Here is a 13,369-nt window from a genome sequence, read left to right as displayed (position 1 = left end):
CCTCTGGTCTTCTGCTCCTATTCCTGTGTAACCCCATACTCCTCTATTTGGGATACTCCCTCTATTCCAAGCATTTCCAACACTTCAAAGAAAAATCTAGCTCTCTTACAACTGTCTTTACTATTCTTCCACAGCCCCACACACTTTCCCCTTACACCTCTCCTTCCATTTTTTCTACTCAATCCTCAACTGATTTTTTTAAATAAGAGCACCCATTTTGCACATTTTCACTCAATGAGTTTTTCTTCTATCAAACTAAAAGGTTTTTATTCAATGTAAGGAGCACAAAATGTAGCAACAACTACACTTTACAAAAGTTAGAAAGTGACAAACATGCCAAAAAGACAATGATATACTTCAAAACTAACAAACATAGGGAGATGAATGGGTACGTCCTACACATCCCAGCTAAAGCTATGGAACCTGAAGCCATATTCAGTTATGCAGATACAAAGATTCCACAAAGCAATAATAACAAATAAATAATAAATAATAGGAACAACAATGACAATGGAAGTTAATTACAGAAAAGCAAAAAATGATACCTTTAAATCTATAGATCTTCCTCAACTTACAATGGGGTTACATCCCAATAAACTCATTGCAAGTTGAAAACATTGCAAGTCAAAAATGCATTTAATATACGTAACCTATCCAACATCATACCTTGGCCTAGCCTACCTTAAACACGCTCAGAATACTCCCTTAGCCTACAGTTGGGCAAAATCATCTAACCCAAGCCTATTTTATAATAAAGTGTTGAATATCCCACATAATTTATTAAATACTGTACTACAAGTGAAAAACGAAATGCTTGTGCGGGTGCAGAGTGGTTCTAAGTGTATCAGCTGTTCACCCTTGTGATCAAGTGGCTGCCTGGGAGCTGCGGCTTGCTGCCCAGGGTCTCGAGAGAGTATTGCACCACATATCACTAGCCTGGGAAAAGATCAAAATTCAAAATTTGAAGTACGGTTTCTACTAAATGCATATCACTTTCATATTATCATAAAGTCAAAAAATCGTAAGGCAAACCATGGGAAGTCGGGACGGTCTGTAATAACAAAAGTCTAAACGCATTTTGTGATGGCCTATAATCTGGCGTAATAACCCACACCATTAAACTTTTCCTCTGAAAAGAATTGGTAAAATCAATCATTAAGTAAAATTAGATTCCAATGACCTATTATTTAGCATTCTAGACACTTACCTTATACACATTATCACTACCTTTATTTTCTTTTTGAATTGAATTTCAAATGGTTCCTTAACCGTTATCCATCTAAATTAAGTAAAATATAAGACAGTTAGCCACATAAAAAGGATGACATACACAACCTAAAACTTACCGATTTTTTGAATACATCAGATTCAGGTTCAATTTTCATAATTCATAATTTAAAACATGAGACATAATTATGTACAACTTTTCGTCTTTTCTCTTTTGCAAAGAGACACTCATCTTAATCTCCAAATTTCCAAACTGGTCTAAATTGTGTAAACATAGCCCTAGGTGATAAAAGGAACTTCCATAAGCAATTAGAAAGATTCTAAAAAAACATTCCAGAAACTCAAAATACACTAACTTCAAATACAAAACTGAGCCCAAAGAGAGAATCACCTACTTCCATGTGGCCTTGTTTTGAATCTAGGACAATTAAGGGCACTTACTTACTACCAAATTGCAGCCTAACGACACCAAAGTGAACCTTATTCTAAGCCATGTAGAGAATGATAAATATGTAAAAAAGCTGCCCACATCATGGAACTAGATTAATCTGTAATTTAATGAAAATAGAGAAAACTTTTATAAAATGTTAAAAATCCATGTAAACAGCCATCTGAAATATTAACACTAATTCTACACGACTACAAATTCTAAGTATCTTTTGATGGCATCCCTGGAATGGATCCTGTCAAAGAAAATTAATCTAGAACACTTCATGGAGAGAACGGAAGTCGTTTTGAAAAACTGAATAAAGTTAAAAAGGGGAGGGGGGACAGCCCCAGCAGCATAGCTGTTAAGTTCACACGCTCTCCTTCAGCAGCCTGGGGTTCGCCAGTTCAGATCCCGGGCACGGACCTAGCACCGCTCATCAAGCCATGCTGTGGTGGCATCCCATACAGAAGAACCAGAAAGACTTACAAGTAGGATACACAACTATATACTGGGGCTTTGGGGAGAAAAAAAAAAAATCTAAAAAAAAAAAATGCTACTTTACAACTAGGAAATGAAAAAAATTTAGGTGAAGCAGGTGGGGCTGAACAAGAAATGGAAAGTGAGTTTACTGGACTAAAACATGTACTAGCAATAAACTTAAATAGAATGGTTAGTTCCACAGAAAGGATCTTACTGGTAAGAAAAGAAAATCTTGTGATCCAAACAATGTTTAGGAAAGTAAAATAAAAGTTAAAACAAGAGGTGGGGAAGTAAAATAATCGTTAAAACCTGGCTCCATTTCACTCATCTTCTTTAAGCCCCCATCCAGCTACACTTGATTACCCTCCCCACCCAAGCTAACTTATTACTCAGTCCCTTTCCTCTGTTCTTAGAAAATACCCAAGATTTTGTTAGTCCCTTCATTCTGCTATATACACCCACCAAGCCAAGACTTAAGCTGGTTGAGAAAGGTTTTAGGAATCAGATGGATCTGGGTTCAAGTCTCATCAGAACTTGGGCACCTTAGACACTAGCCCAGGCTATGTCCTCACTGGTAAAGTGAGGATCACTTACTTGACTCTTACACAAATGGAGTGCCTGCACAGAGTATCTATTAGTTCTTCTGATCTACTCCCACCCTCTCAATCAACTTCACTGCGTAACTTCCATTCCTAACCCGCGGTGGTTATTATATACATTTTACACACATTTAAAATCCCCAACCTCCTCTGTCAAGAAGTAACCTTCTTGCCTATGTTCCTCAAAAGGTGGTTATCATCCAACCAAGCATCCTCTTCAAATCAGTCACACGAACACTAGACTAAACCCTACAACAGAGACCACTCCCTCCTCTGAACCACTGAAGCATTTAGTGGTTGAGCTATTCAAGTGAAACTTAACAGATGCTTTTTATTGTTCTATATAAAGGTTTCCTGTCTCTCAGGTCAAAAATCCCTAAATAAAGGTAATATATCTTCAGACTTGCTTACATATATCTAACACTTATTGAATACTATGATCTTCCAGCTTTCAAAAGCCTACCAAAAACATTCAGCTTTTAGTTTCCCCACTACTAGAAGGCAGTAATTCTCAATTTGCTAAAGTGAGAAGGGAAGAATTTCCTTTTTAACATTAACTCACATTACTTTTTTCACCCTCCCCCAGCACTTTCTACATCTACATCTTTACTTCTCCCCTCAGCCTGTCCACTCTTACTTCTGTCCACTCAAATGCCACAAGTAATTGAAGGTCAAATTCGAGCGTCAAGCATAAAGCCTTCTCAGACAAATCACACACTAGTCTGAACTTATAACACTTACTATCTATACCAACATTTCCAAAAATGTATTCCAAGGAATATTAACATGCTTAAAGGTGTTAATATATGGCCGAGTAATTTTGTGAATACTGAACATTACATGTATCACCCTTTTAAAGTCACAATGTATATTAGCATTTCAAAGGCTCTGAGAAGTCCTATAGTAAAGACTCAAAGATAGTTCAACCCAGCAACTCTGAAACATATTTGACTATGGAACATTTATTTCAATGAACATCAATTAACATTTTGAAACACGTTAACATTCTCCAAAATACAATTTTGGATATTCTGCTTTTTGGTTTTTGTTTGGCAATTAACTGTACTTTTTGATACCTTTTATACTGTTATTAAGTTTGTTATTTATATTTATACTGTTATTGTTATCATGCATACAGGTATGCATGTGTTATGTCTTCCACAAACAGACTGGAAGCTCCTTAGCATCCTTTTCTTAAGGCAGAATATAGTGTTGTTGGTATTTTGGACAGTAAAAGAACTATACAAAGCAAAACCTAGACCAAGACTTTCAATTGAAGACTTTTCTGAACCACAGAGTTAAGTATTTCACTAAGCAAGCAATCACTAACGTACAACTCTTTCCCTGATGACTTATACATGTAATGGAGCCCCTACCCTCACTGCAAAACAAATATACACACATGTACACAGATGGAGATGCACAAATACATCTCAAAAGTACCTTTTCTGATAGGATAAGTTACTGATTAGCAAAAATGCTTAATGTCCAGAAAAGAGTAATCAAAATAATGAAGAAACCTGAAATTATATGATAACTAGCTGAAAGAACTGAGCAAGACCAGGGGAAAAAACACTGGTAAAGAGGGAGGTGAGAAGGGTTGTTGAAAGGGAGAGATTATTCATGTAAAAGTGAAGAGAAATGGACCAATGAATGGTTAAAAGAAGAGACTGACTTCAGCTCAAACAAGAACTTTTAATAATTAGACCTGTACAAATATGGAATTAACTGCTGAACGGAAATATATGATTCCCATCACTGGAGATGAAAAAGCAGACTGGACAATCCACTTGGCAGGTACATCATAGGACAAATTGAGTGTCAGATAAGGAGAACTAGAAGCCTCTTAGACTCTTCCAGCGCTAAGTGTCTGGGGCCCTAAAATATCCACCGTGCTCCAACCCACTGCAGCATCTGCTCCCACTGACACTGTCAAGGGGAGAGAGAAGGAAAAAAAGATGTGTTTCTGTCATCCTGACCAGGAATTCAAAATACATGCCCTGTGAAAACAAGGTCAGAGAGAGTAAATACAGTTCACAGAATTAGTACTATGTCACAGATAAAGTTAAGTGTATTTTTTATGAATCTAAATGTCAGCCAACATTGTTTCTATGGTAAAATGTGTTCTACATTCCAAATTAATTCAAAACAAAATTCTGAAACATAACCCGTTCATGAGGGAGCCTACCTGTATTACCTTCCATGCTGTATTATTATTTCACTTTTGTTTCCCTAGAGTGTAAGTTCCCTGTGGACAGGGACTACTGTTTACATATTTGTATGCTCCCACAGATCTTAAGCATGCTTCCCGATTAACAATTCTGCTTCACTAATAGAGGTTAAGCTCAACAGAATGTCATGAAATTTTGGAATGAACTAGAGACAGAGTATTGCAGTAAGTCAGGGCACAAACTATCCAAATTCAAGTTCTACTCACACTGGCTCCCTGTGTAACCTTGGGCAAATCATTTAACCTATTCAAGCCTCAGTTTTTCTATCTACAAAATGGTGAAAGCGAGAAGGACCGAAAATATTCCACGTATTTGGCACACAGTAGGTACTTGATAAATGCTTAGTATAATGCTCAGCACATAATAAATGCTATGTGAATATTAAACCAATAAGGTCTGTCCCTCATTACAATTATTTTATGCAAAAAACACTGTCAGATATTAGTATTGAGTTGATTTTATGTTAAGTACTGCAACTCCTTTTCCTGTCAAAATATTAAAATGACTAGTGTAATGCGCAAGTTATGTACCTGAAACTATGATAAGGAAATCAGGAATTTGGCTCTAGCATAGAAATCTGCTTCTTCCAGACTTCTCCAAAGAAGTTCAACAGTCAAGAGGGATCAGCGATTTTTCTGCAGCAAAACAATGGTATTCTGAACCTACGTCAATTAACCGAACACGTCACACGGCCCAACATTTCTTCCTCCGAGAGCCTGTTCGGTTTCTCTCCTTTGCACCCCGAAGGCAAGGCACACCCAAGCTTCTCCCGGCCTAGAACCTGAAACTTGACATACTAGGCCCCGCTCCTCACCCCACCGGAGCACAATATCTCCTTACTGCACGGGCAAAGGGGGGAAAATGAGGCAGGCTAGGAATTCCCTTGGGGGAAGTTATTCGAGGGACTCCACACTAGCCACATCGCACGTGAGGCGGTCCAGCCAGAGGGCCCACAAAAAACCTCCCGATCCAACTTAAGTGACAGACGCGCCGCCACCTCATCATCGCCCAGTTCACGGTCTCGCCTAACCTCAGCCACGCTTGCTCGGAAAAAACAAGCAGCCTCGGCCCCTGATCCTTTCTCTCTCTCAGTACCATTTCAACTGCCTACCGGCTCCAACTTCTGCAAAAGCGACAGCAACACGAACCCACCTCGGACAGATGCTCCTACAAACGCCAAGGCTGGAGTCAGAGCGCATGCGCATTTCCCAGGCCTCCTTACGTGACTGGCAGTGGCTCGGGTTTTAGTTCTCTCGGTATTTGATCAAAAGGTCTTATCGTGAGCTGAGGCAGGGGACTCCTCCTTTGCGCATGTGCGCCCTCCAAGCCTGATGGGAGTTGTAGTTCTGCGGGTGAAGTGCTATGAAGAAACCAAACTGCGAACTTGGCGATCTCCGTCCGCCCCTTCCCTGTAGGGAGTTCCTGGAGGAAAGAGGCGGGCCCAACGCCTAGCTGCCGGGCAGTCAGAACCTCTCCCCACGATGCTGCTGCTGTGGGTGTTGGTGATGGCAGCCTCGGCGCTGGCGGTCCCAGCTCCAGGGGCAGGTGGGCAGAGGCGGGGAGCAGCTCACGCTTGGCCCGATGCGCCTAACGTGGTGCTGGTTGTGAGCGACTCCTTCGTAAGTACCGAGAGGAAGGGGAGGGGGCGCCGCGCTTCGGACCCGCGACCGGCGCGCAGCCTTTCCTGTGCTGCAGGTTTGGGGAGCAGAGTCTGAGCCTTTCAAACATGATTCACCCCAATGCAAAGTAAGAAATGCATTTTATCTTGAGGCCCTGTATACACACACGTACACCGTCTAGATGTGCAGGTAATACATATAAAACAATAGTGAATAACATGCATTCCGATGGCGTCTTTGCAAATCTCTTTTTTTTTATTGCTGGCCTTGACCCACTGAATTATTCTACCACTACTAATGAAATTTAAATCCATACCCCTGTGTGATTCTGTTGGAGAGAAAAATAACATTCTGCTTCTCCATAAAAGCGTTGTTGGCTTTCCAGCGGTCATTTCCCAGTTCACCTCAAGTTTGCGGGAATTAATGTTTGGGCGAGAAGTGAAGAAAATTAACGTTATTTTTATTACCCAGGTATCTGATAGTCCTGTTAGCGCTGATTTAAATGCGTTAGTTGATGTAATTTGATCCGTTCCACCATATTCCACAGAAATTGTGTGTGGTGGTGGTGGTGTTTAATCCCAAACTTGAACAGTATTTGGAACTTTCCCAAGCCATTAACCAAAAGAATATGGAACAACATTACGTGATACTTTGAGTACTATCCAGGATTTAAAAACTACTGCTTGGGCAAGTGTTTGGTTACTAGTTATAATAGTTTGTTATCAATAGGTGTTACTGTGGTCACATAGATTGTTGGTGGTAGGCATGTCTGGCACCAGAGTGCTTTTAATCACTATCATGTGTTGCCTTTCTCGTAGATTAACCCATGATGATTAAAGTTAGGTAATCCGAATATGCCCATAGGATTTGTTGAGAATATTACTTAAACTAATCTGTATGAGTATCTAAATTTAGAGAACAGGCAATATTGGAGAGTAACATGAGAGAAGTTTATTGGGGAGTGCTTTTGGGATCAAAGGGAAAGGAAAGCAGCAGGCTTGTGCAGAGAGAGAAGCTGAATTTTGTTGCTGTCTCATTGCAGGCCTCCGCTGAGCTTATGGGTAGTTCTTAAACTAGTATGATGCTTCGAACTGTTTCCAGGTGGGGTGAGGGGACCAGGCCTTTGTACCCTCATGTTGGATGGCCATTAGTTGTGGGCTGCTCCCAGAATGAGGCATGATCTTGGGCAAAGCAACTCTTTTCAGCAGAGACAATCTTTCATTCCTAAAAGAGAATCTGGGTGGTGCATCACAACATCCTGGAAACTTCCAAAGATGACTGGAATACAGTAGTCCCCCCTTACCAGGGTTTTGCTTTCTGTGGTTTCGGTTACCCATGGACAACCACAGTCCGAAAATATTAAATGGAAAATTCCAGAAATAAACAATTCATTAAGTTTTAAATTGTTTGCAGTTCTGAGTAGCATGATGAAATTTCTGGCATCCCCCTCCCCTGCCTGGGACATGAATCATCCCTTTGTCCAGCGTATATGAGCTGTATATGCTACCCACCTGTTAGTTACTTAGTAGCAGTCTGTTACCAGATAAACTACTGGGGTATCGCAGTGCTTGTGTTCAAGTAACCCATATTTTACTTAATAATGGCTACAAAGCACAAGAGTGTGATGCTGGCAATTCGGATATGCCAAAGAGAAGCTATAAAGTGCTTGCTTTAAGTAAAAAGGTGAAAGTTCTCCATGTAATAAGGAAAGAAGAGAAATCATATGCTGAGGTTGCTAAGAGCTACAGTAACTTTTATTACAGTAGGTTGTTATAATTGCTCTATTTTATTATTAGTTATTGTTGTTAATGTCTTCCTGTGCCTAATTTATAAATTAAACTTTATCATAGGTATGTATGTATGTACAGGAAAAAACATAGTATATATAGGGTTCAGTACTGTACGTGGTTTCAGGAATCCATTGGGGGTCTTGAAACATATTCCCTGCAGATCACTGGGGGACTACTGTATTTGGCTTTTTTTAGTATAGTATGAATGCATAAATTCATATATTTTTGTGTATAGAAATACATAAATATTGTGTGCAGACCAGTATCCCTTATGAATATAGAAGTAGAGATCCTGAACAAAATACTAGCAAATCAAATTCAGAAATATATAAAAACGATTATACACTATGACCAAGTAGGATTTAGCCCTAGGCTGTAAGGGTGGGTTTAATATCTGAAAATCAGTTAATGTAATACACCATGTTAATTGAATAAAGGGTAAAAACTACGTTAACGTATCAATAGATGGAGAAAGAGCATTTGACAAAATTCAACAAGCTTCGTGATAAAAGCACTCCACCAACTAGAAATAGAAGAGCATTTCCTCAATCTGATAAAGGGCATCTGCAAAAAAGCCACAGCTAATAATATACTTAACTGTAAATGACTGAAAATTTTCTCCCAAAGATCAGGAACAAGACAAGGATATCTGTTCTCACTATGTCTATTCATCATTATGCTGGAGGTTCTAGCCAGAGAATTAGATAAGAAAATGAAATAAGAGGCGTCCAGATTGGAAAGAAAGAAGTAAAAGGATCTCTATTTGTAGATAACATAATCTTGTATATAGAAAATACTAGGGAATCCTCTGCAAAACTATCAGAACTAATAAGTTAGTTTAGCAAGGCTGTAGGCTATAAGATCAAAATATAAAAGTTAATTGTATTTCTATACACTTAATTGATGAACAAACTGAATATAAAATTAACACAATTCTATTTAAAATAGCATCAAAAAGAATGAAATACTTAGAAATAAATCTAACCAAAGAAGTGCAATTCTTATACTCTGAAAACTACAAAACACTGTAGAAAGAAATTGAAGAACACCTAAATAAATGGAAAGACATCCTATGTTTATGGATCAGAAGATTTAATATTGTTAATATAGTAAAAATCACCAAATTGATGTACAGATTCAATGCAATCTCTATAAAAATCTCTACGACATTTTTTCGGAAACAGAAAAAACCCATCCTAAAATTCATATGGAAATTCAACGGGCCCAGAATAGCCAAGGCAATCTTGTAAAAGAATAAAGTTGGAGGACTTACACTTTCTAATTTCAAAACTTAGTACAAACTGCAATAATCAAGATAGTGTGTTACTGATATAAGGATAGACAGACATATTGATCAGTGGAATAGAATTGAAAGTACAGAAATAAACTCTCACGTTTATAGTTAATTGGTTTTCAACAAGGGTGCCAAGACCATTTAATAGGGAAAGAATAGTCTTTTCAACAAATAGTGCTGGGAAAACTGAATATCCACATGCAGAAGAATGAAGTTGGGGGCCAGCCTGGTGGCGCAGTGGTTAAGTTCGCATGTTCTGCTTCTTGGCGGCCTGGGGTTCGCCGGTTCAGATCCCGGGTGCAGACATAGCACCGCTTGGCAAAAGCCATGCTGTGGTAGACGTCCCATGTATAAAGCAGAGGAAAATGGGCATGGATGTTAGCTCAGGGCCAGTCTTCCTCAGCAAAAAAAAGAAGAGGAAGATTGACAGTAGTTTGCTCAGGGCTAAGCTTCCTTAAAAAAAAAAGAAGAATGAAGTTGGACTCTGCTTCACACCATTTTCAAAAATTAACTCAAAATGAATCAATGATTCAAACATAAAAGCTGAAACTATAAAACTCTTAGAATAAAACATAGCTGCAATCTTTGTGACCTTCAATTAGGCAGTTAAAAAATGAGCAAAAGCTCTAAATAGACAGTTCTCCAAAGAAGATAAACAAATGGCCAATAAGCACATGAAAAGATACTCAACATCGCTAATCATTAGGGAGATGCAAATCAAAACCACAATAAGACACAAATTCACACCCACTAAGACGGTTAGAATCAAAAAGACACAGTAGCTAGAGTTGGCAAAGATATGGGGGAATTGCAACCCTCATACACTACTGGTGGGAATGTAAAATTGTGCAGCCACTTTGGAAAAGTTTAGCAATTCATGGAATGTTTTAATATGAGTTACCATATGATCCAGCAATTTCACTTCTAGGTATATATCCAAGAGAAATGAAAATATATGTCTACACAAAAACTTGTATATGAATATTCATAACAGTGTTATAATACTGCCAGAAAGTGGAAACAACCCCAAATACCTATCCATCAACTGATAAATAGATAAATAAAATTTAGTAATATGATTCAACAATAAAAAGTAAGTGCAATATTCATACATGCTGCAATATAGATGAACCTAGAAGTCATTATGCTAAATGAAATAAAGCTAGTCACAAAGGACCACATATTGTACGATTCTATTTATAAGAAATGTCCAGAGAAATCAAATCTATAGAGACAGAAGGTAGAGACAGACAGATTAGCAGTTGCCTAGGATGTGGGGGACTGGGAGGATTCGAGGGTGATGGCTAAGGAGTGCAGGCTTTCTTTTGGGGATGATGAGAATATTCTAAAATCGATTGTGCTGATGGTTGTACAACTCTCTGAATATACTGAAAACCACTGAATTGCACAAATTGAATGAGTGAGTAGTATAGTATTTGAATTGTATCTTAATAAACTCGTTTTTTAAAAAGAGAGAAAATAAGCACTTCTGTCTGGGTCTTAAAGGACATAAGCATCCTCTTTCACCTCCCTCCTCCCACCCCCGCACCTGCAATGGTTTTAGTTTTGGTGAAGTTTCAGGAGTGGAAGGTGGGGACAGGGATGTATACCAGAGTGTAGTGAGAATCTCATTCAGTCTGATGGACAGATCTGAAAAGAATGCTATAAATAGTCTTGTGATAACAGAGCAGACAGTTAAAGTTACTCTTATGTTCTTTCATTAAAATGATGCCTTGACATCTAATCTTCACTGGTTTTCCCTGGCCCAGAATGTTGAGGAACTGAGTACCAATTATGGTTCTTGAAGAAGCAATCCAAATCACAAAATCATATCTACCAAAAGACTCATCCATCCCAAGGGGAAAAATGCCTGGACTCATGAGAGTCAAGAATGATAGCAGAATGTAGAAATTAAGGCAGTTGGTATTGTTTGTCACTTTTATGCAGCCAGCCAATTAATGGGCCTCTTTTTCCTTTTCAAATGCCCAGTATTAGTGTACTTAATTTGTTTGAACCATAGGAATGGCCTTAAGAAAATTGAAAATGGGCTATTAGTAAGTTATAGAAGTTATCCTGAAAATTCTGCAAGATTTTCTCTCCCAACTAAGTTTGATGGAACTGTACTTTGACCTATGACTGACTATCCATTGTAATCCACATTACCATACTAGGGAAAACTTACTTTCTCTCTTTTTCATCAGCTACCCGTGTTAAGATCCATTTCAGTTCAGAATTATTATATAGACCATCTCCCATTGATACCATTATCAATGGTACCAGTTGTAGCCTATTTTTAAAGTTATTTGCTGGTGTGTAAAAACTGCATGAAGTTAAAAACCAAAACTTCCAGAAAATATTTAATATTTTCTCTAATATGATTTTGATCCTCATTTAGAGTATTATTGGTGTGCTTTTGACATTGAGAATATGTGTATCATAATTTAAATATTTCCTAAGAACCTAACCAAATAGAAACCTTGCCATTGAAGTACTTAATCCAGGTTTATTAAGCTGTGCAAAAGTACACTGTTGAATTTGGAACATATCAAATTTTTCTTTTGTAAACTGAACAGCTCTGGATTGAAGAGTCATTTCATTTCATTCACTAAATATTTATCGAGTGCCTGATATCTCAAGCGGTAATCTTGACATAGACCACCTTTCACACGTTCCACATTAGAAACTTCCCCAAATGGGGCAGTTATCCCCTCCTCCCTCTTGCCATCCCTGCTGTACTGCACATTAAAGATTCTTGCTTTCAATCTAGATGAAGTCCTTGTACTAATCATAGAAATGAGTTAAGAAATCACTAACATGGATTTTAATCTGATGCATGAGTTATTGTTATGCTGCAGTAGCCATTTGCAGTGGTAGTGAGACCAATTTGAACCTAGCCTGCAGGACTTGAATTGTATAGCATCACAGTGCTTCTGCCATGAACTCCTGCTCCATCCATCCAACCAGATAAGCCTGGGTGGCTGGGTGGTCTAGACTCCAAGCAGTGGCCACAAATGGTTATTATCTTCCATATCCAAAAGATTCTAAGAATAAGACATGTAGGCATCTGGGATTTGTGAGGACAAGTTTCTGAGAATTTGAATTTATGGGTCTAAAGAAATTCTTATGAGGTGAGACTATGCACTTTTGCCTTGAGCTTCCCAGCTCATCATTGAGGAATCAGTAGTTATTTGCTGGGCATTCAATGGTTATTCCCGCCAGAAGTGGTTATTTTGGCATAAAAGCAGGCTCTTAAAAAAAAAAAAAAACCTGACTTTAATCCCACAGTCTTCTCCCGCTAACACTCCAGTCTCTAACATCTATCCCATTTTTCTGTCCCTTTGCAAAATAACTTCTTAGAAGAATTTTTTTCACCTGCTGTCTTACCTTCTATTCCCTTTTCAATTTTCTAGTTTAGCTGACCATCCCTACCACTCCATTGAAAATGCTCTTGTCTAGATTACAACTGTCACTCCGCTGTCGTTCCAGTGTGCATTTTCTGGCCTTATTTTAAGTACTCTCTGAACACAGCTGACTTTACCTCCTTCTTGACACACTGTCTTCTCTCGGCTTTCATGGGACTCAGTCTTCTGATTTCTTCCTCCCTCACTGGCCATTCTTTCTCAGTTTCCTATGCTGCCTTTTAGGACTCCTCAGGGCTTCCAGTGGGTTCCTTTCTTTCTTCTCTTTTTCACTCTCTCC

At 38.6% G+C, this 13,369-nt stretch overlaps 2 protein-coding genes across 6 annotated transcripts in view; one reads left to right on the top strand and one right to left on the bottom strand.

Moving 5' to 3' along the window:
- Nucleotides 1-6,246, bottom strand: part of SKIC3 (SKI3 subunit of superkiller complex) — a 76,907-nt gene extending 70,661 nt beyond the window's left edge. The window contains exons 1-3 of one of the 4 annotated variants that reach the window (XM_070233301.1): nt 6,120-6,213; nt 5,498-5,602; nt 1,208-1,279 (exon numbers count right to left, since the gene is read on the bottom strand). The gene's annotated coding sequence lies outside the window, so the exon portion shown is untranslated. Of the gene's footprint in view, nt 1-1,207; nt 1,280-5,497; nt 5,603-6,078 lie in introns of all 4 variants that reach the window. The other 3 variants (XM_070233302.1, XM_005599554.4, XM_001918332.6) reach the window with 3 other exon arrangements.
- The window catches only part of ARSK (arylsulfatase family member K), a 51,672-nt gene continuing 44,546 nt past the window's right edge, over nt 6,244-13,369 (top strand). The window contains exon 1 of one of the 2 annotated variants that reach the window (XM_001503703.7): nt 6,244-6,586. In XM_001503703.7, the coding sequence (XP_001503753.2) occupies nt 6,449-6,586 (138 nt within the window). In that variant the 5' untranslated portion in view covers nt 6,244-6,448. The remainder of the gene's footprint in view (nt 6,587-13,369) is intronic. The other variant, XM_005599553.4, reaches the window with a different exon arrangement.

This window comes from Equus caballus, chromosome 14 (assembly GCF_041296265.1).
Source record: "Equus caballus isolate H_3958 breed thoroughbred chromosome 14, TB-T2T, whole genome shotgun sequence".
Taxonomy (NCBI): Eukaryota; Metazoa; Chordata; class Mammalia; order Perissodactyla; family Equidae; genus Equus; species Equus caballus.
This window is presented reverse-complemented; position numbering and strand designations above follow the sequence as displayed.